Raw genomic sequence first — 25,446 nt, 5'->3', positions numbered from 1 at the left:
ATGGATATCCACAGTAAGTGGCCTGGAGAGCGGAAAACTTGGCAGGATATTCGTGTTCTGGGCAATTAGGAATGTTGGAAACCTGAACTGAAATCTGCTTTTGGAGGAGCACTCAATCTGTCACTCACAGTCAAAACACAGCACGGAAAACTCATCCCTGCACATCGTTCAAACTTGCACACACACACACACACACACACACACACACACACACACACACACACACACACAAACACATATATGCAGGCACTAGAGTGAAAACCGCAACTCAAATGCTTTTAATGTACACCTTTAACAAGTGCCTGAAAATACTCGCACCCACAGATAACCAGGGGCTAGTTAGACCACCCCCGATTGCCAAGCACTCTGATTTCTCCTCTACCAACTTAAGTTTCACATGCTAGAATCTGTGTGTGTGTGTGTGTGTGTGTGTGTGTGTGTGTGTGTGTGTGTGTGTGTGTGTGTGTGTGTGTGTGTGTCCTATTTCAAAGCTGTTTTCCTCTTCGACTCCTAAACTCTGCGCTGACTCAATTAAGTGGCTGCTCCCTTCAATAGCCGTGGGTCTGAAATTCCATTTGAATGTGATGTTCAAGTGTGTGTACATGTGTGTGTCTCTCTGAGTGTGTGTGTTTTAATAGCTTTAGCACCTGCTCGTTCTATACACCAATCTAAGCCAAAGGCCAAAATATAATTACGTTGGAGTCCCGTTTTATTCTGTTATAGAACAGGCTCACTGTGGCTGTTATCCTGTGGTTAAACAGCAGATAGACAACTGTTCAGCTCAAGTTCACCAGTTAAAGCAGTTACATAAATCTGACCCCGGTGCTGCTGGGAGCAGAAAAACCTCTGCAGTGTGTGCGCGCGTTTGTGTGTGTGTGTGTGCTCATTGAACACCGATATAATGAAAGCAAACTCTGCCCACCTGTTCTCCGAGTTTTAACCTGAGACCTCATTAGCACACAGTGTGTTATTTCCACTACATAACCTGCACAGTATGTTGTGTTGCTCTGTGGTCCTCTGAGAATGTGTGCACATGCACATAATAGCAGTAATAGTCTGATTTTCAACCTTATTACCTAAACACTAGACTCAAAAAAGAATATGATTCATATACAACATTGTGGGACTGACACTCCCGCCCTTGTGTCCTCTCTGTTCAGATATGACTATGTGGAGGTACGAGATGGCACCGATGAGAGCGGTCAGTTGGTGGGGAAGTACTGTGGAAAGATTGCCCCTTCTCCAGTCGTCTCTTCTGGAAACCAGCTTTTCATCAAATTTGTGTCCGACTACGAGACCCACGGAGCAGGCTTCTCTATCCGATACGAGATCTTCAAGACAGGTAGGTGACAGTTATCTTTTGCACAATAGCAATATTTTTCACATTCATCCATCCGCTTATCCTTTTCAGGGTCGCAGGGGGCGCTGGAGCCTATCCCAGCTGTCATAGGGCGAAAGGCGGGGTACACCCTGGACAGGTCGCCAGTCTGTCGCAGGGCTAACACATAGGGACAGACAACCATTCACACTCACATTCACACCTAGTGGCAATTTGGATTATCCAATTAACCTATCCCCACAAGCTGCATGTCTTTGGACGGTGGGAGGAAGCCGGAGTACCCGGAGAGAACCCACGCAAACACGGGGAGAACATGCAAACTCCACACAGAAAGACCCCGGCCTGATGGTGGAATTGAACTCAGGACCTTCTTGCTGTGAGGCAACAGTGCTAACCACCGTGCCACCGTGCTGCCCTTTTCACATTCATGTTAAAAATATATTTATCTTGTATTCTACATTTAAAAATTGCTATCTTGCATATTTTACATCAGCAATATCAAATTGTGCATGCTGTTATTCAAGGATGGAGGAAATCATTTCTCCTTTGTTCTTTTTAACAAAAAGAAAAGGGGATGCTGCAGAGTAACAAACAGAAATGCAACTGACAAAACTTACCTCAAAGCAAATTTAGTAGCTCTTCTTGAACACAGACTGTATATTAAAGATTTACAGAGCTGCTGTGATGTCACCAGTTGTATTGTTTGCTTGTTTTTTGGAGCCAGAAGGGGCCATTTTTCAGTGAGTTATTATTACCAAATATTAGCTAGCTTAGTTAGCACCTTTCTGGGAATTTAACTCACTGAAATTCCTCTTGGACGATTTGTTAGTACAATAATGAAACCATAAGCAATATCACTTGTCACATAATTGCGCACAAAATTCTCCAAAAGACGATTAACAGCACAAAAACTGTCAAGGGGCCTCGTTCTGTGGCTTCAATTAGCTGAGGTAATACCTCACTAGACAGCTAGCAGTTATAACCACTGCTGTTATAACCACGGGATCGTGGCTCAAAGAGTTGGCAGTTCATCTTGTAACCGGAAGGTTGCCGGTTCGAGACCCGACTCGGACTGTCGCGGTCGTTGCGTCCTTGGGCAAGACACTTCACCTACCGACTACTGGTGATGGCTAGAGGGGCCGATGGCACGATATGGCAGCCTCGCTTCTGTCAGTCTGCCCCAGGGCAGCTGCGGCTACAACTGTAGCTTGCCTCCGCCAGTGTGTGAATGTGAGAGTGAATGAATAGTGGAATTGTACAGCGCTTTGAGGGCCCCGAAAAGCACAATATAAAAATGCAATCCATTATTATTATTACACCTGTCACTTGAACTGCAGATGTTCTCAATCATACAGTGCTTTAAGCCCTGAAACATTTTAAATGGATGGGTAAGAAAAAAAAACAACGTCCACCCTTGTTAATCATAAACTTTGCATTAGAGATCCAAAATGTTTTTTGGCTGTTGACATGCCTATTTCTTCTCTTACCTTTGAGATTTTATCACTGATGTATGAGGCTCGCTTTTTGAAGACAACCTCAAGTGGCCATTATTGGAACTGCAGTTTGAAGCACTTTTTGCATCAGCTGTGGTTCGCTAAACCATTGGAAACTTAGTTGCCCGGAATTCAAAGTTGTGTTTTCCTCCTTTTTCGAGCAAGCTTACTCTGTGATGATCTTTCTTTTGTTCTTATTTGCATTGGTATTACATTTAAAATGTCTGAGCTGACACCTTAAAGTAATTGTTGACATCTTGCTTTAAGTTGAGGGAACGCTGTCCCAGTCCCCTAATTTGTCAAATCTATCAAACGCGGTGCAACACGCTATAAAAGCTGGAGGAATAATTCTGATAATGAAGCAAGAAAGAGCCCCTCCATCTAATTTCATGGTTTGTTTGTGATTTAGTCAAGGCATTAGAGCATCAAATTATGCAAATGCAATATGGCAAGCAATATGCTTCATTCAAAACCAATGAATCATAGTCCCATATGTTCCATAATTGTAGCAGTTTTCATCTGGTGTGAATTATTAGACAATAAGCATGGGCATAATTTTCTAAGCGCTGATTTAACAAATGTTGTTTCAAGTGTTGGTTTATTGTCAGATGGCAATCCACAGCAAGGGTATGAACCAGCTATTATAACCTCTGATGTGCTAGTTGTGGAGAAAATTATTTCAATCCACTTAGCAGGGCTCTAGCTGAGGAAACACTTTCAGCACCACAGTAGTATGCAGTTAGTCATGTTCCTCCCTTAATACTTAAAAATAGGACCTCTGGGTAATTTTAGGTGAGAGCCCAGTATGTTAAATCAAAAATATTATCAGGGGATGTCTGTCTTATCAGACCGAAGCATAGCAAGAAAGAGAATTTCCTGTTGGGTTGCTGCCTTCCTTTGTTTAGACTGGAAGAAGGCAGAGGAGAACAGCATATCTAGAGAGTGAGTAGTGGCCAGGTAGGTGCGACAGACTCCTTTTATTAATTAACCCTAGCAGCAGTCTATGGGACAGCCCCCCGTGACCCCAGGAGACATGATAAATAGCCCAGCAAGGTTCCTCCTTGCTTTTAATCTGAGCGAGTGTGTGTTTGTGCTTGTATGTCTGGGTTTGTGCGTGTCACCATCACAGTAGGGCAGCTGGTGGAGTGTGGGTCCATTTACGAGATCAAAGCGACACACCTCGACATACGCAAACCGGTCCACACGCACACACACATTCCCCCCTGATAGGCTAGTTAAATCTGCTACATTCTTTCCACGATTAGCTTGGTATTTCCCAGTCTCATCTATTAGCCAGGACTGATTATAAATGAGGCGTGTTAGGGGCCCTTTGGCGATAGGGAAGAACTGCTGAACACTCACAGGGAATCTAGCAAGAAACATGAGTCTAAGCGTGGACAGAGAGCAAATCGGGGCCAGGGTCGAACTTTTTCATATGAATATTTTTCACCCAGTGCTATCCCCCCCTGCAGAGAAGAGCACCGTGGGTGCGCCATCACTTTCTTAGTGGATCCAGACCATCGTTAAGCTTTGAATTCACTCTGTGTTTTGACTACTGTGGTGCTGGCTCCTGCCAAGAATGGGCTCTGAGATCAATTAGCAGCTCTGTTTGTTGGAGTGAGAGAGAGTGAGAGAGAGAGGACCGAGCAGAAAGAGAGATACAAAGCTAGCTGATTAGCGCAGCTTATCAACACGCACGGCATTAGTTGGGAAAACATTGTGTTGGCTAACACATGTAACGTTAATGATGATACACAGATGCTCCGATAACGGACGGGGAAACGGGAGACTCACGCCCGTGCATGTCAATGAAGGGAAATGCAAAGAATGCAGGCTGTTTATCACTGTGATTATAGGCCCCGGCTCACTGGAAGTCAACCTTGGGGGCTGCCGCTGCCTTTCATCCTGGGTTTAACAGAAGCAAAGGTCGTGTGCAAGATAAATATGCTCACAAGGCAAACATATTCAAATGCACAGCCCCCCTTTGGGATCATATGCCAACTTTTACAAGTATGTTTATATGTGCAGGTTCACTCACGTCAGCTGTAAGCTGTGTAGTTACAAATTCAGAAACACTTGAAAAATCCTGGCATCTGTACCCCTGGCTTTCATCAGCGGCATGCCTGCAAAGTGTCTAATTGGTAGAGAACAGGTTGTTTTGCAGGCTCTCTATGGCCGCTTCTGCATCAGTCTCTACCCCCTCTCCACTCCTCAGTCCCATCCAACCATCTTAATTAGCATGGGCTATTTATTTTATAGCCCACAAATTGGCAGCCTCACTCTGCTGGCTGAGGTCTGGCGAGAGGCGGGAAGAGCTAGATGGTGGTGAAGAAAGAGATAGACAAGAGGGATAAGTCGGAGAGGGAGGAGTGTTTGGCCCAAAGGGAGCAGTTCAGCAAGCTGCTAGTGTTTGTGCGTCTCTACAGAGGCATTTGACGCCCAGATAAAAATAAAATGTCGATTAAAAAGAATGTGCTGGGAAAACAATGGCCTCGACTTGCAAAAATCGAGCAACAATGAGAGTGAAAAGCAGTAATGCGTCCCCCCCCTCAGTGTAAAATGACTTGATGTTGGATTACCCACCAATGAAATCCGGCTGCTTTTGTAAGAAGAAGATCCGTGTTTGTCCTGTCATCTGAAAGAACCGTCCTCTTTAAGTGTACGCGTGTGCGCACACGCGCAACATATGTTTTCTTTTAGCAGCTCCTCAGTTTGCTTAGAGCTGCTCCAAGGCTGGCCGAGCTCCCATTGAAGTGGGAGAGCAGGCAGAGATAGTGCCACTGGTAGCCCCCACCCCACTCACACACACACACACACACACACACACACACACGCACACACACACACACACACAGCTCATCCTAATTGTTCGGCAGAATGACTAAGCCTGGAGTGAGGCCTACCATGCCACACTAAAATATATATGTTCTCATGCAAAGGCCCTGTTTATCATGTCATGGAGATGTGGTTGCTTTTACTCTGAGCACACACCTGTGAAAACACTTTGAAGGTGTGTGCGTGTGCTGAGTGGGACCTAATGGGAGGGTGGCTTTTGTGGACGACACACCCTGATGCCTGATGGCAGAGGTCACATCTGGAGACGCACTGTCATTGTACACACGCACACACACACACATGCAAGGCCCTCATGGAAACTCGAGACAACAAATTTCTTTCAGGGGAGCCCGAGGGATACTGTGTCCCCAGCCCACCCCCATCCTATCAGTGCAGTGTCATCCATCCCTGTAAGTGGGGAAGGCAGGGTGATGTCATAGGCGCATGCTAAATACCACGTCAGTTGTGCAGAGCCTCAGGATGTGTGTGTGAGTGTGTGGGGGTAAATGCAAACCTGCCTCTTCCATCTGTTTCAATGACAGACACTCCACAGGCTCCAGGTTAATGTTTGATTTAGTGTGGAAGGAGTTAATTCTCCACCGGCAATTAACCCTTCTGTCAGTGTGGCATGAGAACAAAATGGGAAGGGGTGGGGGCGGGCGTGAAGGCGGTGGGGGGCATTAATGGCGCAGGGGGGCAGAACTGGGATAATAATCAGCCGGAGAGCGACATAGAACACAAACAGTGGTGATTTACTTAACAGCCTAAGAACAACACCTTCAGCTTCTATGGCTCCAGCCAACCCACCCAAGTGGGGTTGGTGGGGGGCAGTGATGATTAGATGCAAAGAAAAAAAGTTTGAAGTGTTAAAGGAGCAGAAAGAAAAAGAGGGGGACAGCAGGAAAATAGCAAGAGGCTGTCACATTTGACACCCGTTCCCTGGTTGTTCTAATGATTAACGCACAGTCTCCGGTTTTCTCTCAGCACTCAGAGCAACACAGAGCACAAGCAATCAGGGGAGACTTAAGAGTTGAAAGGCGCACCACTGCCTTAATGTCCAGACCACATTTATTTAGCATTCATTATGAATCTCTCACTCTAGCAAAGATTGAAATCAAATCCCCATTAGATATCGTTTTGCCAGCTACAACTTGCCCTGTTAAACAAATTCAAATCATTCAGGAAGCAAGTTGCCAGTGACATCTGTTTACTCCTCCATCCAGAGAAGGACTCCATATAAATGAGAGTTAACAGAAGTCATTACTGCCAGCGGTAAACAGTGGAGTGTCTGGTTGGAGGCTGCCACTAAATGCTGTGCGCTCAAGGTTGCTTCTTCCTTTCTTTGTCCCGTCCTTCTGCTTTAAGTTTAAAAGCTGCAGTTTGCGCGTGCTTGCTCAGTCACACTTTTTCATGTTTGCAAACCTGTTTTTTAACCTTTCCTGTTTTTAAGAAATCTACGAGGAGAGACACCCACAACTGCAGCAGTAAAACAGCACAGGGAGAGACAGGGAGTAACTGAGGTGCAGGGTGTTAGCCTTTGGTTGACAGCTGGATATATTTGTCTCCTGAAGCTCCTTGTCAAGACACACGCAGCGCATGTAGGGGCGATGCGACAGGAAAGCGTGACTGCTTTTCTGTTTGCCTCTCGCTCGCATCAGCACAAAACATCCTGGGCGTAGTGAGAGGAGCTGGGGACAGAAGCCCTCCCATGTGGAGACGGCAGATAAAAGAGATCTGTTGGGTGATTATCTCACCGGTGGGAGCAACCAGAGTGCTCTGTCTCTCTCGCTCCTCTTTTTTCATTTGGAGGGAGTTGCATGCAGCCAGGAACAAAAAAGCTGACAGTATAAGAAGGTTTGTCCTTGCTTTCGCCTCAGTTATGACAGTTCAGAAAGAACATAGCAACAGAAATGTTGACGGTGAGGTTGGTTCAGTTTGGGGACAGTATCTCTGGTTAATGCCTTTTAGCACTCAGAGGAGATGTCTGGTGTGGGGGACCTTGGTAACTATTCAATTCAATTTTATTTATATAGCGCCAAATCACAACATAAGTCGCCTCAAGGCGCTTCATAGATACAGAGAAAAACCCAACAATCATATGACCCCCTATGAGCAAGCACTTTGGCAACAGTGGGAAGGAAAAACTCCCTTTTAACAGGAAGAAACCTCCAGCAGAATCAGGCTCAGGGAGGGGCGGGGCTATCTGCTGCGACCGGTTGGGGTGAGAGAAGGAAGACAGGATAAAGACATGCTGTGGAAGAGAGACAGAGGTTAATAACAGATATGATTCAATGCAGAGAGGTCTGTTAATACATAGTGAGTGAGAAAGGTGACTGGAAAGGAAAAACTCAATGCATCATGGGAATCCCCCGGCAGCCTATGTCTATTGCAGCATAACTAAAGGAGGATTCAGGGTCACCTGGTCCAGCCCTAACTATATGCTTTAGCAAAGAGGAAAGTTTTAAGCCTAATCTTGAAAGTAGAGATAGTGTCTGTCTCCCGAATCCAAACTGGAAGCTGGTTCCAAAGAAGAGGGGCCTGAAAACTGAAGGCTCTCCCTCCCATTCTACTTTTAAATACTCTAGGAACAACAAGTAGGCCTGCAGAGCGAGAGCGAAGTGCTCTAATAGGGTGATATGGTACTACAAGGTCATTAAGATAAGATGGGGCCTGATTATTTAAGACCTTGTATGTGAGGAGAAGGATTTTGAATTCAATTCTGGATTTAACAGGAAGCCAATGAAGGGAATCTGCTCTCTCTTTCTAGTCCCTGTCAGGACTCTTGCTGCAGCATTTTGGATTAGCTGAAGGCTTTTCAGTGAGTTTTTTGGACATCCTGAAAATAATGAATTACAGTAGTCCAGCCTGGAAGTAATAAATGCATGAACTAGTTTTTCAGCGTCACTCTGAGACAGGATATTTCTACTTTTAGAGATGTTGCGCAAATGGAAGAAAGCAGTCTTACATATTTGTTTAATATGTGCATTGAAGGACATGTCCTGGTCAAAAATGACTCCAAGGTTCCTCACAGCGTTACTGGAGGCCAAGGTAATGCCATCCAGAGTAAGAATCTGGTTAGATACCATATTTCTAAGCTTTTCAGGGCCGAGTACAATAACCTCAGTTTTATCTGAATTAAGAAGCAGAAAGTTAGCGGCCATCCAGGTCTTTATGTCTTTAAGACATTCCTGCAGTTTAACTAATTGGTGTTTGTTATCTGGCTTCATGGACAGATAGAGCTGGGTGTCATCTGCATAGCAGTGAAAATGTATGCTATGTCTTCTAATGATAAGGGAAGCATGTACCAGTGTTTAGCCGAGATAATCAGAAACCAGTAGAAATGATACTGTAAGAGCTGTAGTTTTACTAACAAAAATTTGTAGTGGTACTGTGCTCTTTGACTGCCAGCCTACTGCTTGGATTTCGACAGTTTTTCAGCGTGAACCATTTCCAAACTTTAAATCTGTTCTGGTCAACTGCTGAGCTGAGATAAGGGTCATGGTAGAAGCTGATGAAATGGATGGAGAGTGGAGCTCGGAGCCAATATCCACACGAAATTCAACACATTGACCTGAATAGCACTCTGGATGCTACAGCTGTCTAGAACACTCACCACAGAAAGAACTGGCTTGCATCTATAGTTTTACCCCCCCACCCCCAGAACTGCGTGACATTAATATCAAATGTGGCAAAGTGCAAATCTCCAGCATCCAACAACCCTCTCATCCCGGGGAGCACTCTCCCTGAACAAAAATCAATCCGAATTTTTCCTGGGGTAAATACGAAGGGGGAAGCTGAGAAATTAATGGCGCCCACTGTTCGCGAAAGCCACACTTTAGCCGCCGCACTAAATGTCAACTCTTTTTGGAGTCAAAGCGCCGGCTCGCTGTGGCTTTCAGCTTTGGACGAGGGGAGAAAATCAACGTGGCTCTCCGTCCCTTCACTCAAAGCACCGGTGGACAGGCTCAAGTGGGGTTGATGGTCTTCAATTAGGGGCCCAGCAAGATGCTTGAGTGGCGATGGAAAAAATGCAGTTTGCCACATTCATTTAAGCTGCAGTGACTGCGGCACAGTGGCTCTGTCTAATGATAACTCCCTGCAATTTTGGTTTCGATTGGCCCCACCTGCACCCATCACGCCAGCTGCCAGACAGGCATGAAAATGATGTTATCCTGGGTACATTTCTACAACTAATGGCTCAAAATAATTGCCCCGAACAACAGTAATTCTGTTTTTTTTTTTCTGATTTTCTATCTCTGTGTATATGTTTGTATAAAACAGGCGCTTTCTAACACTTGGGACTGATGCTTGAGTCTGCATAGTGAACGCATCCTAATGTCTGTCACATACATTTAAACATTTTCAAGCAGCTGCTAGTCTCAGTTTGTTTTTGTTTTTTTGACTCACATGTCAATCATTCTTAAATCATAATTTTGTGCTTGTGAGAAGTGTCTGCCATGGGAAATGCGTTAATACTCCTCATCAGCTGAAAGGTAGCTCTCCGGGGAGCTGTGCATAAATATTTTGACTTTTCCTGGTGTAAAACTGTGTGTTTAGGTGTGCGTGCGTGCGTGTTGATGAATGCGCAGTCATTCACTTTGCCTTCCATCACTGACGCTGTAATTTTGCTCGAGCACCTCTCATATGTTTCGCAGACATGAGAACATCAGAACAAATCAAGCTCTTTATTCATCATTCCCCCGATTCTGGTGATTGAGGCCTTTCACTAATGTTTACACTTTCAGCCCAGATGTTCCTCCAGTTTTAACACACATACAGTGATGGAGTGTGATGCTCAAAAGCTCTGAGCTTTTGAACATCCAGATGTAGAGATCCAGATGTGAAAACAAGAACTACTGAGGTGGTCTTGCACCTATGGGCCGTAAACTGTCCTCCCCTCAGTAGGGCAGCTGGAAGGCTGAGCTTCTAAAACTTACTTTAACACCTAAGCAACTCACTTAAGCAATAGTCATTCAAATGTCTTCCTTTGTCCCCCATTCATCTTCTCACTTCTCATCTCACTTTTTCCTGTCATCCTTCCTGCAGGTCCAGAATGCTCCAGGAACTTCACCTCCAACAGCGGCATCATTAAGTCACCTGGGTTCCCCGAGAAATACCCCAACAACCTGGACTGCACTTTCATGATCTTTGCCCCGAAAATGTCGGAAATCATCTTGGAGTTCGAGAGCTTTGAGCTGGAGCCCGACCCAACACCCCCTACTGGTGTGTTCTGCCGCTATGACCGGCTGGAGATCTGGGATGGGTTCCCTGGAGGTGAGTGAATGGGAAGAACAGAGAATTGAATACAATTTAATGTGAAAGTGTGAGGCATTGCAGCAATGCATCATTTAACAATTTAGGGCATCACTCCTACCTGCTGGGCAGCGTTAGATCACTTAATATACACAGATCAGGCATAACATTATGGCCACCTGCCTAATATTGTGTTGGTCCCCCTTTTGTTACCAAAACAGCCCTGACCCATCGAGGCATGGGCTCCACTAGATCCCTGAAGGTGTGCTGTGGTATCTGCACCAAGATGTTAGCAACAGATCCTTTAAGACCTGTAAGTTGTGAGGTGGGGCCTCATTGGATCTGACTTTTATGTCCAGCAGATCCCACAGATGCTTGATTGGATTGAGATCTGCAGAATTTGGAGGCCAAGTCAGACAAGCTCAAACTGACTGTGAAACTCAAACTATTCTTGAAAACCTGTTAACCTGTGGTGGGAGCGTGAGAATGCGGGTGAGTGGAGTGATAAGTTTCAGCTTCGCTGCTCACTGTTTTTCCAAAAGGAAAGGAGCAACTTTAAACAATAAGATGACATTCTTTGGGCAAGAAGGCTAACTACCTTAACCATACTTGGAAGTGGTCTAACAGAATGCTTTGTCTTTGCCAAATGCTGAACACTTCCTGTCACAATCCTCCCATACTTCCTTTTTCAGTCACAGACCGTATGCCTAGTGCCTGTACATTTGGGAGTTCAATGTCCAATCTAGGCTGTAATGTTTAAATTGATGCTTTTCAGGGTGCTGACATGTGGAGAACACAGTCTGATCTTGCAGGAAATTGCTCCAAAAAGAATTTCCTTTGCAGGATTCTTTGTGTTTCTCACCAGAAGTGCTTATTAGAGTGAAACAGCACTCCGTGGGACGTCTGCTGCTCTTGGTTTACCACAGGCCACAACGTTCACGTGGATCCAGGCACACAATCAAAATATTCCCCCATAAAATGGCGTTCTAAAATCCATCTATCTAAAAATAAATAAATAAATAAATCAGCAGGTGAGTGACGGAGCGAGAGCAAGCAAGCAACGTTCAAAGCAAGGCTTCCATTGCTCTGGGATGATGCTTTGAACTCGGCAAGTGAAATCACCTCTTGAAGTTTTCAGTTTTTCTCCTGGCTATTCCAACACAGGGTGCAGACAAGATGAAAGCTTCTCTTAGCCATCAGTGGCAGAAAATTGAAAGAATTTTATCTTGTTGCGTTCAGCACAGTGCACATCAGTATTCTCTGCTTTCACGTCGGAGGTGATAAGGTTGAAGCGCAAATCGCGGCGCCTTTTCAAGTAAGTTTACTTAAAGCTCAGTTTTCTTTGAGCCCCTGTGTCTGTAGATGTTAACTTTTGCCAAGCTGACCTTTGATTCCACAAAATATTTCCACAACTCATTTGTGCAACCCCTCCTCCCTGCCAGAGGTGACGCATGTCTAATTTTCAAGACTGGTGTTGATTAAGTCGATTCTCAAAGACTCTGGGAGCTGAGAATATGTCACATTATTAGCACCTTTTACTACATATTTTTACAGAAGACACTGGGGGTCTAGAAAAAGTAACGTTTCCGGCACTGCTTGATGATTAAGATTCAGATCTGTCTCAGTTCATCATTGCATACAGGAAGCTTTGATGAGAGCAGGAACTGGAAAATGCCATTTTGAACTGATGTAGCGTCACGTCACTCAAGTGTTGCCACGTGTGATCCACAGTCCTGTATAAAAATAAGCCAGGGGAGGAAAGCAGCATGTCGGCTTCTGCCAGGTGGTTCCTGTGGTGCGTGCAGGATCGATAATTATGCATTAGCACGGAAGACTGGAGGCAGAGGTGGGAGACGTTTGGGCAGGCGCAGGTCTTTGTGAAGCAGCAGGGGGAGGAGGATCTGTGCTACTCCTTACCCCTATTCTTAAAGTGCACCTCGCTCAACAGGTGTGTCGTGGAACCTCAGCGAGCCATTTCCCTGGGAAAGGCTGGAGAAAAGGCAGCAAGGTTCTTGAAAATATCATAGTGCTGGGGACTCATGCAGATAATCCAGGAGATGTTTTTTCAGCTCAGGTTCAAAAGCAAACATACAGTAGAGTTGCACATTTGTTCACCAGGCACCTGGTCTGTGAAGATTAATTTGAGCCGTCACATTGCTCCCGCCCCCCCCGCCCCCGAGCCCCAGCAGTCTGGCCTTTGCCTTTCATGTAGGAGCCGGGCTGGAAGTGGCATGTTTTGGATGACAGGAGGCCACGGGGAGGCAGGACTGTCACTCGCTGCTGATCACAGCATTACTAATCACAGATAAACTCCAGCTCCCCCAACAGGAACGCACACTCACCAGTGCGCACGGATCACAGCACACATCAGAGACGCAGGGCAAGGTCATTGTGCTCCCGCGCTCACCCTCTCTCTCTCCCTCCCTCATCACCCCCATCGTTCGCACTCTCCCTGCATTTCTCCACCTCCAACCTTTCATCCATCCTGTTTTCCCATTCTGCTCAGTCTGCCCGGCCGAACACATCGCTCTCCCACTTTTATTGCTTTCCGACTTTTAATGCTTCCCCATTGTCTCGCTCCAGTCTTTACTTGTTTGGCCTCGCTGGGCCACGGCTGTGTCTGCCTCAGGTCTAAGAAAACAATCGTGGGTACAGGAGGTTTGTGGTATTTACAGCCAGCAAATAGAGACCATGACCCCCCCGCACGCCACAGGTTGCGCTTGCTTTTTTTTTGCCCCTGTGGCAGGCAAACGAACAGTCTTTTCTCGCTCTTCTTTATTGGGTCGATTGACACACCAGGTTTCACACCTCCAGGGGCTAGTTAAAAGCTATGTGTGACCAAGTCTAACTCGAGGAACATATTATATATTTGCACTTATTCCCTCTTTTTCTCTCTCCAGTTGGCCCACATGTCGGAAGGTACTGCGGGCAGAACACCCCGGGCAGGATCATCTCTTACACAGGCATCCTGGCCCTGACAATCAACACCGACAGCGCCATTGCAAAGGAAGGCTTCTCTGCCAACTTCACCGTCATCGAAAGAACTGTTCCAGAGGGTGAGCTGGCATACACTCCAAACCCCCCCCCCCAGAAAAAAGCACTTAAAATCAGACAGATGGGGATGTCAGGGAGGCTGAATCACAGGTAGACAAAGAACATTGGTACACAAGTGGGATGACTGAGGCAGAAATGTAAATTTGTTTAGTGAAAGAAAACTTTAAAAGTTACTAGCTGTAAAAGAATTAGAGGGCAAGAATGTAACCAGCCGGAGAATATTACACAAAGAAGCAGATGTTGTCTGCTACTTTCAGTGGGTCCTGTTGTGACAAGTTCCCACTTGTTAAGCAGAACTCATAAGAGTTATTAAATAAACACCTCCTGCCTCTTCATTTGGGGAATGTGTTACTGGTTACAAGTCTGCCTCCTGTGGTTTACAAGGCTTACATTTATACACCATGAGCCCAGACGGGCTCCAAAAGACGGCTTCCTCACCAGTAACAACCCTGGACGCACACTTACACACATCCCTGGGGCTTTCACATTCAGTGTCCCTGTCACAGCGCCTGACCCCCTGACCCCGTTTTGCAAAACTTTCCATCTAAACATTTCATCAAGGAGGAAAAGTCCTGGTAGGAGTCATAAATCTGTCCAGAGGCAAGACCACCCCCTACACACATACCCACACCCACACATTTGGTCTTTGAATAGCAGCAGAGATGGATGAAATCCAGCCAATCTACTAATCATCTCCAAAGAGCGTTTTATCTCACCCAAAGGGGAAGGCACACTTTGCTGTTGTACACATGCTGCAAATGAAAACAAGGCCACCTCGCAGCAACGAGAAGAGCTGTGACTGTTTATGTCACTTCTCTTTAGTTTACTCCGAGTCACTCGGGCTATTTTAATCACGCGTCCAAGATCAGATTACGCGGAGCAGCTTTTCACATTCGCCCTTAAGAGGCCCAGTGAAATATCTGACCTGTGATCAGCGCACACCTTCATTTAGAAGTCAGTTGCTTGGGATACGTCACCAACTCAAACAAATCCGAGATGAAAATAAAAATCTCCAGACCCTGTCTTTGCTTTTCCAGGCTTGTACTGCTTGAATCATTCATAATCCCCTTATGCATAATACACGGTGGATTTTCTCGCTTCTCCGTGGCGAGGGGATGGGTACGCTCCAGCTGAAAGCTACTGATGAAAGGCGATAAGGCGCTGAAAAGAGGCCTTGTCTTTTGTTCTTTCTCATACACTCATCCCCTCTATCAACTGTCGCCATTTTCCTCAGCTATCAAACCCCGCTTTGGTCACTAATCCACGTGATCAGATACCACCTTTGAAAGCGAACAGACAGCCTCCTTGTGTTTTTTCGTTGATCGCGGTCTGTATTCTAGGTGACGTAGGTCCCAGTACAAAAGTCTGGCAAGAACGGCCTTCAAAGAAAGGCGACAATGAATGCGGGAGGTGCGAGACAGTTTTCTCGGCCTCACACGGAGACTCCGGCATACCTTTGTGCACGAACACATGCGTATACAGCCACACGTCGACACTGTAAAGCACAAGGATGCACGCTGACCCACTGACTGAGGCATGTGAGCAGGCCAGCAGATGGGGAGACCATCTGTGTTAGCTTTTAGGCAGCAGCCACACAGCAGTTCCACACTACTCTCCATCCTGAGCCCTCTGAATCTGTGCATGTGTGTCTGCATATAAGCAAATGACTGTATTTTTTTGGTCATAAGCTTTTACATTTATGCTAACATGCTGCTTGAAGGATTGCCAGTTTGCTTTATGACCAATTTCCCCATAGGGGAAAAAAAAAGGAAGTAAATAAACAAGAGCTGCTTACATGAGTGGCTGTAAGTGTGCCTTCACATACCTCTGTGTTGTTGTGGTGAACTTAATGAAAAACTGCCCGGATCAAAAGGTCATTTTCTTCATCACTCTACAGCAGGGTCAGTATGTCCAGCCAACTGAGGTTAGAGGGGCTGACCCCAATCTGACCCAGCGGAGTCTTTTCGTTTACGGAGCCCCGGATACCACAAATCAGCTGCCCAGAGTTAACACTAACAAGTGAAGCACCTCCTCCCATGGGGCTGACCACTGAGTGTGATGTATGGTCCCCAAATACAGACACTAAACACACCTAAACTCCCACAAGAGACCAAATAAGGGAGAAAATGGGGAGAAAGGTTAAAAAAAAAAAAGATAAACTGCCCACAGGGAAGTGAAGGGAAACTGATCCAGTCAGTGGAAAAAAAAAATTACTGGAGGGAAAGTCACTCTAACGCGTAATACCAGCCTACACTGAATGTTTTATGAGGACATTTTTACGTCTTAATGCGGAACGCTTCCATCCTTCTTCCATTAAAAAGTAGAGGGAGAGACGCGGGAAGGATTTACCGAGGCACTGCTGATGTGCTCCTCTTTCCCGGCCGGCAGTGCTGAGTGGCTGTCGTGCGGTGGCCTCCTCCCTTGAGATAAGCTCTGATTCTGTAGCGGGGGTGGGGGGCACTGAAAAGACATTGCTGTGTCGCATTTTGACTCAGAAATAAACATTGTTTACATTTTCCCTTTGCAGACTTTGACTGTAGCGACCCTTTAGGCATGGAATCGGGAGAGATAACATCAGATCAGATCATGGTTTCATCCCAGTACAATCCTAGCTGGTCCCCAGAGCGCTCCAGACTCAACTACTATGAAAATGCATGGACACCAGCAGAGGATTCCAACAAAGAGTGGATACAGGTAACCTACTAACAGGAAGATAACAGCACATCACTGATAACATTTAAATTTTTAACAGGAAGTTCAATCAAAAGGCAGCGTGGAACAATTCTCCAGCTGTCTGTGGTCTGTCTTTCTGGAAGTGCGTCACAGTCTGAGGGTGTGTTGTGTATTTGACGCGACCGCTGCCTGCTCGAGCACAGTCGGTGTGCTCCGTGTTTGTTCTTCGGCCTCTGGAGGTGCAGCTTCTCCATAACACCCAACAGTTCCGATGATGAATGTCAGCTGTCCTGATGGACCTCTGGGGTGGTTAAGTTCACGCCTTACAAAAATTGCGAGTCCACTCTCTCTATCACTGTCTACCTACCTGCCTATCTCTCTCTCCCTCCCTCTGTCTTCTTGTCCTATCTGATAACTTTTCCTTCTCCGTGATAACAGAGACCGCCTCTGGGGGATGCTGGGATTTATTCCAGGCGTCCTGCCTGGCTTCACACACACAGACACTCTCAAACACACAAACAGGCTCCGTCATATTTTTTTCTGACTGTCAGCTTATCTGCACAAAACGATCATCACCCACCAAGGGAACTTTATGTGGGAAGATTAAGGATTTAGTTCTTCCATCCCTAGACTGGGATAAGTCACATATTCCAAGTCCACTCACAGCACAACCCCCCCCTCCAGTGACATACCCACTGAGGCACTACCTAGATGCATTCGGAGCTTGTTTGATTTATTAACCGAAAGCCTCCAGGCCTCGTAAATGCCCAGACTGTTTGTCTTTTTCGACTCTTTTCTACAGTCTTTGCTTCACTGCTGAAAACTTTGGCTCCGGCATATTCCTCGGGGGATGAATAATAGAGCTGACCCAAAGCCAAATATTTGCTTGGGGAGGGCCATAAGCAAGCTTTTCCTTTATTATTGCAATGAAAATATTGTCCTGGGGGCCCCTGTTGCTCCTTCAGACTAATTTAATCAGTGTGTGTACGTGCGCCGGTTTACGCGCACTCTCCCATGCTTGTGTGTGTCCGTGTGTTCATACTTGAGTTTGTGGATGAGTGGGACTGTCTGGCAGGGTCCATATTGTCCTGCAGAGGAACTCAGCATGTGTCAGAGTGGAACAAGGCACGGGCTCCTTTACCACTTCCTCCAGCGGTTGGATGGTCTGTTGCATTACAGCATTTGTCTTTCTAAAAGGAAAGTCCATTGTTCACAGCCCGATAAGTGTAACAGCTTAGACTTGAAGGCTGCGCCGCTCTGGTTCTCTTCCATGTCATGTTGTGAGTTATCACAATGATTTCTTGCCACTCCAGCCTCCCCCTGTTTTAGTATTGATCATATTGAGGATTTGATTTGGCAGTAAAATCTGCATTTTTAAAAGGAGGGATGTGGTCTAATGAGCATGCTGATTTCCCAATACTAATCAGATGAAAACACAGAATGAGACTTGTCTAATTTCAGACTCTGTGAAAGAGCCAAGTCTGCGCTTGCCACGTAATTTATGTTTTGGTTTTTTTTCCGAGGATGTACTTGTGCCGAGCGCTCCGAGCAGAAGTCCAATTATCACAAGTGGTATTAAAAGACTAGAATTCTTCATTCCTCTTTCATTAAGCCTGTCCGTGGTGTTGCAACAAGCTCAGTCCCCCCTCGCGGCACGTACAAATCATCTCAGTGCGCAGTCAGATGCATAGTAATCAATTCATTATTTATTTCATTATCATCCTCTGACTGCAGTTTGAGGCAGACAGTTTTATTATTCATGACAGCCCGGCCTTTGATTCCTGGGCATTTTCTTTTGCTCTGCTTTGCCTCTTCTTTGCCGAACATAATCCAGATTTGTCATCCATTTTAATACTGCCTCATTCTGATGCATGGAAAGGAGGAGGGCGAGATGCTGGAGTCTGTGCGCTCTCCGCTGGGTAATTAGATTGGTGTGGTGGGTACAGCATTGAGTGCTGGGTTAGCCAGGTCATTAATCAGCCCCTTTGGTCTACACGGAGATGGACAGATGTCCTTTGAGGAGGTTTACAGGGGAGGGAAGAGGGAGGAAAGGAAGGAACAATAATCCCTCAAAACAGGTCTTTCTTTTTTCATGCTTGAAAATTTTAGGCTTACAAATCTACATCAAGGTAGAAAGAGATTTGTACGAATTACCCTGCTGCGCGACGTGTGTCTTTTTCAGATGCTTAGCAGTGGGGTTCTCTGGAGCAGGTTGAGGTATTAAAAAAATAATAAATGAGGATACACCACAAGTTTTCACACAGCACCAGTGAGGAAATGTCCGCATCTGTACAACACATTTAACTCTGAAGGGGAGGTATAGTCTATGGATTGGTGTAATGGTTCCTCGGGGAGCGTGATTAGGGAAATTGCTGAGAAGCTCACATAGTGTACAATGGCTTTGTCAAGGATGTCAGAGGAAGGATCTGATGGCCACCAAGAGTCAGTAAAGCATCTGAAGGACTCAATAAAAGACACTCCAAGACTGAATCTCTGTGAGACGGCTGCCATTGATTGCACATACACACAACATGAATAATTTAGACTGTCTTGGAGAGAACCCAACTGTCAATACCTGAAAGCCTCTTTATTGAGCATCTCATAATGGCAATATACAGTACACGCTATCCCATACAGCTGGGGCTTTTATTTTTTATTTTTTTATGCTCATGAGCTTGAGCTTGTCTCCATATCTATAATTTAGCTGGAACGGATCCTGCCATTATCTTCAATCTTCTTGTCAGGATGCATTATCCCTGACTACTTTGTCAGTATTTATGTATTTTTTATGTGTCTCTGATAAGCTAAATTGTTTAATCATAAATGGAGATAATGAGTCCCTTTACTCTTGTCATGCGTGCTTTAATCTCACCTTTGTTGCAGACATCAAAGGTTCAGAAGCATATCGGTGTTTTGTTGACACAATATGCCTCTTTATCTCCCACATGCAATATTAATCTCATGGTAAAGTCAACCGTTTGCGGGGGATATTGTCACAGGTTTAAGTTGCAATTTGAAACACGGGGGGGCACAGCCCTTCCTGGGTGTATTTGCCCAGGCAAAGCCATACAGCAAACTGTGCTTTGAATCTGAGGCCAGATAAACCTTCACCAATCAAACACTTGCAGAGAGCCTTGATAATGGTGCAATTCCTTCCACCAATCAGATAAGAATGAACGCTAAATCCATGTGGTCTGCCCACAGGCTGTATATAATAAATGGACAAAGGCATGGTTATGTCAGATTAGATTGTAAAGTCTCACTTTGAAGCCTCAAGTTAACATTATGGGCAACTGCTTCTAGTTCGTTTGTTTATTTTCTTTTACAGCCAGAACTAACCATATATGCTAATGCTAGTAAGAAAAAGATTTCATAGACATCATATGTGTATGACACAGACATAATTTCCCACTAATAAGTGCTAAATTACAATACTATACTTTCCGTTCCTAAGAGTTGAGCTTGCTAATTTTATAGAAAATGCTCCAAAAATCACCAATACCCCAAAAAGCATTCAGGCTTATCTTTACCTGACGGCTATGCTAACACGGGGAGCCATAACCAACAGCTGGTCAACTATGTGGTGCAGACCATCCAAGAGGTTCGTGCATCAGTTTTAGTGAGTCAAATTCTTGTGTCTTACTCATTTGTTAATTTGCACTGATGGGCAGATGTGCAAACTGTGGATGCTAGCTTTAGCCGATAATTTATTAATCTACTCGCTTATCCAAATGTTGCTATTTCTGGTTTGGAAAGGCCAATATGTCATCTGCAGAAAAGCTAACACTTGAAAATGAGGAGTCCAGAAACCACTGCATGATGTCATAATGTCTATATCGTTAGTTTTAGCTAAATACTGTGGCGTTGGCTTTTTTTTTTTAGCTCTCTTGCAGCTTGGATCTGACACACCCTATTTTCCATCATCTAAAAATGTTCTCTAAACCCTAGATCAATGATTTGTGAAAATGTCTCCTTCATTGCTATTGTCTGCTTCTTTACCTCAGCCTCTGTTTGGGCTTACTTCCCATACCAAGTGATAAGTAATTAGAATATGGACTAGTAATTAACAGCAGATTCTCAGTTGATGAAGTCTAGTGAGAGCCGAGGAGCGGAGGCTGGCATGCAGCTGCTGGTGAGATCATCATCGTGCCTTACAAATGGAAACAATGGATGCTGTCTGTGCCTCGCTCCTTCTAGGCCTTGCGCTCAATTGGAAAATCAATGAGAGAATAGAGACCCACACTCGACTGGAGCGGCCCAAAAGTCAGACTAGAAATCGAAACATGAGGGATAGCATGATGTAATTAAATGAAACAGTGCTGCATAAGTACTCTGAGACAAAACCTCAGCTCAACCATAATCAGCTTCATTTTCAGTGCCTGAAAGTCCCGTAGCCGGTCATCATCTCCAAGCGATCACGTGCAGCTGCGTATCCTGAGATCAGATCATGCAGCCACTTCCAGACGTGACATACCTTCAGGTCTGCCCTGCTTCCCATCCCTATCACTGTTTCTGGGTTTCATAATCATTACTCAGCACGTTAGTCATGTGTGTGGCATGGCTGGGAATGACCCTGGAGTTAGTGTGATAATGATGATTCACAAAGGAAAAACTTGAAGCCAGACTGTTATCCTCCCTCTCCAATCACGCAACAGTGCATATGTTTAAGCTCACCCCCACCTCACGCATGACAAACCAGGCAACCTTTAACTTAACTATCGCTGTCATCCAGCCTGTACATCCCTCTTTGTCAAGAAAACAGATGATCAGCGCATGGGAAGACCTGCATAATTCAGTGCCACCAAAGAGGTGCCGTGGTGCTAAAAATAAACTGTAATCCTGTCAGGTGAACACTGTGATAAATGGAAGTTCGTGAGAGGAGCTCATAGGTCCCGGAGCATTTGAGTAATACAATTTTAATGAAAGAACAAATTAATTACAGTTTCCAGGTAATTGAGCTATTCCTACAAAGCTCCTGCTACACCAAAAGTGACTGTGGAAGAAATTAGTGAAGAGATTGCCAAAAGCTGGTTTAGAAATACTGCATCTGGGAATGGAAGCGTGTCTCTTTAGCTTCGTGGCGAGGTATCTTTGCGAATGTCAGCTTCACCGAAATGTCAGCCTCCTCTCATTACCATACAAAGAAGATTGTAATCAGATTTTGTATGCAAAAAAAAAAAAGAAAGTGACTCGAGACTCTCCGCCTGCTTCATCACTTCTGACTATACTACCCTTTGAGATCCATAAAGCATGTCCAGGGGTTGTTTCCTTGACCGGGGCTTCTAACTGTGTCTACCAGCTGCTCGTTGACTTTGGAACTCAGAGGAGCTCTCCTTTCTCTCTCACCCTGGGCATTTCTCTTGTTGTTGTTTTTTGGTGAGGGAAAACGAATAAACTTGTTCCCTAGAGGCCTTGGTTATTCAGTCAGCAGCCCACACAGATAGGAAGCTATTCCCCCCCCCCTGTTGGGCAAGCAGAGAAATGGATTTCAAAGAAAAGTACTTCTTCTCGCAGAGTACGGATTGCTCTATGCAACTCCTTGGCAACTCAATTATAAGCCAATCAAGCAGCGAGAGATAGAGCTTTTGAGTCTTTGCCGTTTCTTTAAAGCTCCCCCCCCCCTTCCCCGCCAACTCTCACACACACACCCCTCCTTCCCTCCCAGGCCTTATAAACCACGTCTTCTTTCTACACCTACATAAAACTGACAAGGCTTTAGCCTCGAAATACATATCATGTGGCCTTGCTGCACATCTGAGTCATGCAGAGACAATACACCTAATGATCACGCCTACAGCTCCTACTGCCAATGAGGTATAATTAGAAAACTTCAAACTAAGCCACACTTGCGCAAACAGATACAGAAATACAACGTCTATCTGAACACATGCAGTGCATCCGAAAAGTCTTCACAGCGCTTCACTTGTTCTTCACATGGATTAAATTCATCTTTTTTGTAAGAATTTCCCAATACTTTTTTCACTTCGTGATTATGAGGCATTGTGTGTAGAATTTTGAGGTGAGAAATTGAATTTAAGGCTGTAACATGACAAAATGCGAAGCAAGTGAATATTTTCCACACCCACAAACTTACACACCAAATCAGATGTAATCAAATCAGACCATCCAGACGCCTTCTGTTGATTTCAGTGTGTCGGCCTGATTGCATTCACACCAGGCTTTAACTGGCTGATGTTACAAGCCCGAGCCCACGACTGATTCTCTTTCTGCCTTTCTGCTTCCATTACATTGCGGAACCACCGGAGCTGCGCGCACTGGCATTTGTGGGGCATAGGGCTTTTGACTCATCAGTTTGCCTCATAACAGGAAGGGAGAAAACATCTCAGGCGCACGCACACTCAGAGAGAAAGTCACACATATTCTGGACTGTGCCGGAGCAGGAAAAACTCGTGGGAGACAAGGACACACTGAAGCCTTGCCCACATATCAGCCTGCCACTGCTTTATGGAAAGATTGTGGGTGATTTCTTACCCCGCCTGGCATGTTTATGGCTCAGGTTGTGTGTCCCACCAGATATGAGTTACCGTGCACCGGCATGTCCCAGAATGTGTGTTGTCATTTATCTATAGGTGGGCTCGAGTCCAAACACTTATGCAAGGGGAAAGAATAACAATATGGCAAATGCGCAGCAGATACAAGCTTTCGTTCTGTTTGATCAGCAGAGTCTGGAAACGCAGAGCCTCCCTTTAGGCCTGCGATTAGGAGTCATAATTCACACCTTCCTCGCAGTCATTACATCACCCATTAGACATGACTCAGCCTTTCATCTGCAGATGACAAACGGCTTATCATCTGTGAGTGATCTATTTACCCAAGCTCCGCTGTGCACTCAGTTTCTAAATGTTGGCTATCGGTTTATGTATATAGGTCAGCAAGTTCTGTCCTGTGCTCTGGGCTAAAAGGAGTCCCACTAGTAATCATTATCTGGGCCTGTTTGTTTTCACTGCGGTCTCTGCGGCGTAGGATGGACTCTGCTTTGCATCCAAGCGCCCTGGCAGCCCGCCTTCTCTCCATGACCCGTGCAACCCCGGTCTGTTAGCGCAGCCTCAGCACCGTTCTTCTGCTTCTAACAAGCAGCCATTAATAAATCATGCTTTGCTCATTACCCAGGCCCTGTTATCAGGCTGTGTCTGTGAAATTGATCTAGTCTGTGCACTTCTTCGCGGGAGACTCTGCACTCGTGTCCCTCAAATCTTGCGAGGCATCGCTGTCAGCCACTTGTCCCTCCCCTCCTAACCTTCTCCTCGCCCTTCACCTCTCCTCTTTCCCTTTTTTTTATTTTTTTTTTTACCTCAATTCCACTGTTGGACTTACTTTCATTACAGCATTACAGCGATTTGGTTATGCCCACCACCGTGATAGTTTGTAGGAGTTTAAAACAAATGAGCGTAAGGTGATTAAAGTATGTAAAACTGGGAAGTGAGATTGCACAATCACGAACGCTCATTTTTACCCACCGACAAAACGTCTCTGCTAATCAGAAATATTTTGGCACGCACATGTCTTGAGATTGTCTGAGTCTGAGCACCCACGAGTGTTCCCAATTAGCCCCGCCACTCATTTCGTTCCCAGAGGCTCTTCTCCTCCATTAAACTTAATGAGATCCATTCAGAGAAAACAACCCCAAGGCCAAGTCTTCCTATTAGAGCATTTTCAGTGAAGCCTTTACAGTAAACTGCTTTGCTATTGGTCCAGGCTGAAAATATGTCAGACTGGCCATTTGAATGCAGATGTTAAAGACCTGCCTTGGCTAATGCACTAAACGCCAGCACAGACCCAGCTTCCTCCATCCACTACTGGCACATGCAGCCGTTTTAGCCAGCAGAGAGGAAGTAAGTTCCTCTGTTATTAAATGGGAACTGGCTGAAGCTGACAGGATTTGATTTTGTTTCTATTTGCAGACCAAAAGAAATCAGGGGGACTTACTGTAAAAGCCCCTTGAGCCTGTAGACAGGAACAAAAGTATTCTGTCTCCGTATTTGACTGTCTTTTTTGTTAGTCTTCATCCATCCACATCCTTTGGGCGGCCAGGACAGAGTGAGAGAATAGCAGAGTGGAACCTCATTTATTGCTCCCATCTGTTTATGTCTTTATATTTCTGGAGCGGGATTGACCGGCATTCTGTGGCATGCAGATATTCCTTCCCTGCTCTTCGCTCTGAATCATTAAGGGAAGCACACTACTGTATATAATGTTGGCAGGCAAAGTAGGTAGATTCTGTGTGGCTTTAGTCTCAGCAGAGCTGGAGCCCTGCTAAGATAACCCTGGCTCTGATTGCCTAAAAAATGCACACGCTAAAGTCTGCTCACACTCCCATAAAGGATTTGACTGTTGTCGCACATGCTCAAGCCGACTATCTCCTCTGAGTCGATGCAGTAATCTGCTCGAGAGTCTGGTCGCCATCCGTCGGGGCTCGAGCCCATCTCACGTCAACATCAAAGGCTTCGTCTTTCCCCGTGATCTTGGAAATCTGTTCCACCAACGCCCAAGCTTCTTGCATTTCTCTTGTTTTTCAGAGGGGGGGGGGGTTAAACGGTGTCCGCACGCAATACCATTACTCCTCATTACCGTCAGCTCAGCCTGTCAAAAAACGGTGTTAGTGCTTGTTAAAATTAAGCACGCTACTTTTACACCGAGGGCTTGGGATTCTTTGAAAGTTTTGCAGGTCGACACCACACCCACTCTTTTTCTTTGCCTCTGCTGTGGATGATGGGATGATAGGTGAGGTCCAAGGAGCCTCTGCAGTGGTCAGAGCGAGCTCATTTATTATTGCTGGTG

General features: G+C 45.5%; 1 protein-coding gene across 2 annotated transcripts in view; it reads left to right on the top strand.

Moving 5' to 3' along the window:
- Positions 1-25,446, top strand: part of nrp1a (neuropilin 1a) — a 61,570-nt gene that overhangs the window by 19,642 nt on the left and 16,482 nt on the right. For both annotated transcript variants that reach the window (XM_026179152.2, XM_026179153.2), the window contains exons 4-7: positions 1,161-1,342; positions 10,714-10,941; positions 13,821-13,976; positions 16,502-16,668. In XM_026179152.2, coding sequence (XP_026034937.1) covers positions 1,161-1,342; positions 10,714-10,941; positions 13,821-13,976; positions 16,502-16,668 — 733 coding nt within the window. The remainder of the gene's footprint in view (positions 1-1,160; positions 1,343-10,713; positions 10,942-13,820; positions 13,977-16,501; positions 16,669-25,446) is intronic.

Source organism: Astatotilapia calliptera, chromosome 9 (genome assembly GCF_964374335.1).
Source record: "Astatotilapia calliptera chromosome 9, fAstCal68.1, whole genome shotgun sequence".
Classification (NCBI taxonomy): Eukaryota; Metazoa; Chordata; class Actinopteri; order Cichliformes; family Cichlidae; genus Astatotilapia; species Astatotilapia calliptera.
The sequence above is the reverse complement of the archived record's forward strand: the minus strand, read 5'-3'. Positions and strand labels throughout refer to the sequence as shown.